We start from the raw sequence: 2,518 nt of genomic DNA, 5'->3' as shown, positions 1-2,518 counted from the left end.
CAAAATACAGTTGTTCTTAATGTTATGTTTTGGATTAGCAGCATTGTTATGTGGCTGTGCAATTTTACATTATTTGGTGGTCTACCTTACTTTTTTGCACATTAACAGATGCTAAAGTGCAACAGAAGTAGAAATAAAAACAATACAAAACATAGCCTTTATGGAATAAGCTGTGTTGTACATTTGAGTGAATTTACAATGTGAAAACTAACTATTACACCTGCTCTCATAAGCAGTTATATGATGGAAAAACTTCAGACTTGCTGTCCTGGATGTGCTATTCAAGAGACAACTACAACTAAAACAAATCATTTGGGTCATCTTTCAGTTAAGAATATTGAAAGCTATCCTGCACTGAAAAGTATGTAACAAACCATGACACCCAGAAACATGCTTTGTGTTGTTTTAATAAAGTTACATTTATCATGTTTTTATGGCAACAGGTGTAAAATGCACAACATGGCAGAGGTTTAGACACAATAACAGTCTGCCATCATCTGAGATGTAAAACAATACATTATGAGTTATCAAATACAATAAGAACATGTCAGCCATTACAAAGACAGACAGTTTTTGTTCTATAAGTTACTTATTTTACTTTTCATTATGTGGTTGTGCAACATTTAGATGATTTAAAACATGTATATTAAAAGTCCATAAACAAGTTGAACATGAGAAAATATTCTGGGATTGAAATGTTCTGGTGTGAGAAGTAGAATTTGGCAACAGTGTATAAAAATCTATTAGTCTTGGTTTGTTTTTTATAAATGATGTGAATTAAAATAAGTCGGCTGGACGAATCCGCTGGGCATGAAGGGATGGAGGAGCCCTCCAGTGGATGAAAGCGGAACTCCACCCCCCGTGTGGAAAATCACACTCCCGGAGCTGAAGTTGGAGAAACTTTGGTGGAAGCTGCCGGAGCCGGAGCCACAGGTCGCCGGGTTCGGACTGACCAGGGAGTTGGAGCCGGGCTGCAGGGTGCTGTCCGCCCCGGGGTTCTGCTTTTTCCACTTGGTCCTCCTGTTCTGGAACCAGATCTTCACCTGCGTTTCCGTCAGGCTCAGGGACAGAGCCAGGTTCAGTCTCTCGCACACGGACAAGTAGCGAGTCGCGCGGAACTTGTTCTCCAGAGCCACCAGCTGCTCGTACGTGAAGGCCGTTCTGGCGCGCCGCGGTTTGGCGCACGCCTGGTCGGGGCGCCGCCGCTTGTGCGGTGACGGCTCCTGCGGGGGGACCTCTGTCTTCTTGTCCCCGTCATGTTGGTCACCTGAGAGGCAGGGCTCTTTGTAGGAGTGTGTGGAGAGAAGAATAGGGTCAGGAACGTCTTCAGGATTCCTGGTGTCCTCATCTCCTGAATCATCACCTGCAAATAAAGGAGTTCAGTTCATATCAGTTATTCTCGCAGAAAACTGTCTAAAAAATGTAAAATATTTCTGAGGTGTCTCTACTTTGTTTTTATTGTACAAAACTTGGATTACTGGTAGTTTTAAACTATTTTTTAAAGACAACTAATTGACTTAATAAGAATAAGATGTGTTTGTATTTGAGGGAAACAAAACCTTTGTGTCAACTTGGCCTTGGTGCTGAAGGACAGCTCCCCATATTCTGTCCATCCTGACACCTGATGAAGAAATGTGTCTTCATTGTGCACTAATGTTTCTCTTTGTTCAGGCTGAAGAGCAGTTTAAAAACACTAAACGCGAGAGGAGCTGATTATATCTGTGAAATGTTTGATTGGGGCCCCGAGGTCGGTGGAGCGCCGAGAAGCACTGAGAGGAGGGGAAGACTTGGTCACTAATCCTTAAATAATTTATAAAGCGGCACAGCGCTCCAAATGTCATGTTGCGGAAAGAAATCCCGTCTAAATCCAGCTTCGGCGCCTCAGCCGTGACGTGCTAATGGAGTTTCATATTTGCGGGCGGATCGATAAATGTCATCTATTTAAAGGGAAGTTTTAATCGAACGATATTTAGGATCAGACATGGATGGGGTGTGAGGTTTGTACCTGCAAGGTGCTGGAGGGAGATATGCAGGAAGCAGTAATGGGATATCGATCAAAGCGCGCAGAGGCATCCTCAATGGGACGATTTAAACAATTATCTGGCCTGCCTGTCCCGGTGCCAATCACACGCTGGGGCTCTGGGAGCAAGCCTTTGTGGCTTCCTTCAAAGGAAACGCAGCTTTGGAAATGAGGGGAAGGTCATACAGAGATGACTATAAACCTAATAGATAGAGAATCACTTTTTGCTGTTTACGCTGTCAGACAGGGATGCCTGTACTGAACTTGTTTTTAGTATTTCTGTCATTTCATTTGTTGTTGTTTTTTTCTGTATGTGTGTTTAGGTGAATAATTTACACTTTTAGATTTGGATCCTTCTTTGATAAGAAGTCTGGATGTTTCACACAACCCGTATAAATGCAAGGCAATTTATTGCGTATAATCATATAAATCGAGTGATATATATATATATATATTTAAATATACGTGTGTGTGTGTGTGTGTGTGGGGGGGGGGGGG

General features: G+C 42.5%; 1 protein-coding gene across 1 annotated transcript; it reads right to left on the bottom strand.

Moving 5' to 3' along the window:
* Window positions 1-440: 440 nt before the first annotated feature.
* Window positions 441-1,370, bottom strand: nkx1.2la (NK1 transcription factor related 2-like,a; the record flags this gene model as incomplete). The annotated part of the gene is made up of 1 exon (XM_017428865.2): window positions 441-1,370. A coding segment is annotated over one exon (609 nt), but the record flags the coding sequence as incomplete, so codon positions are not given.
* Between the last annotated feature and the right edge of the window lie 1,148 nt (window positions 1,371-2,518).

The sequence above is a fragment of the Kryptolebias marmoratus genome, linkage group LG22 (assembly GCF_001649575.2).
Source record: "Kryptolebias marmoratus isolate JLee-2015 linkage group LG22, ASM164957v2, whole genome shotgun sequence".
Classification (NCBI taxonomy): domain Eukaryota; kingdom Metazoa; phylum Chordata; class Actinopteri; order Cyprinodontiformes; family Rivulidae; genus Kryptolebias; species Kryptolebias marmoratus.
Note: the sequence above shows the minus strand (reverse complement) of the source record. Positions and strands in the feature narration are given on the sequence as shown.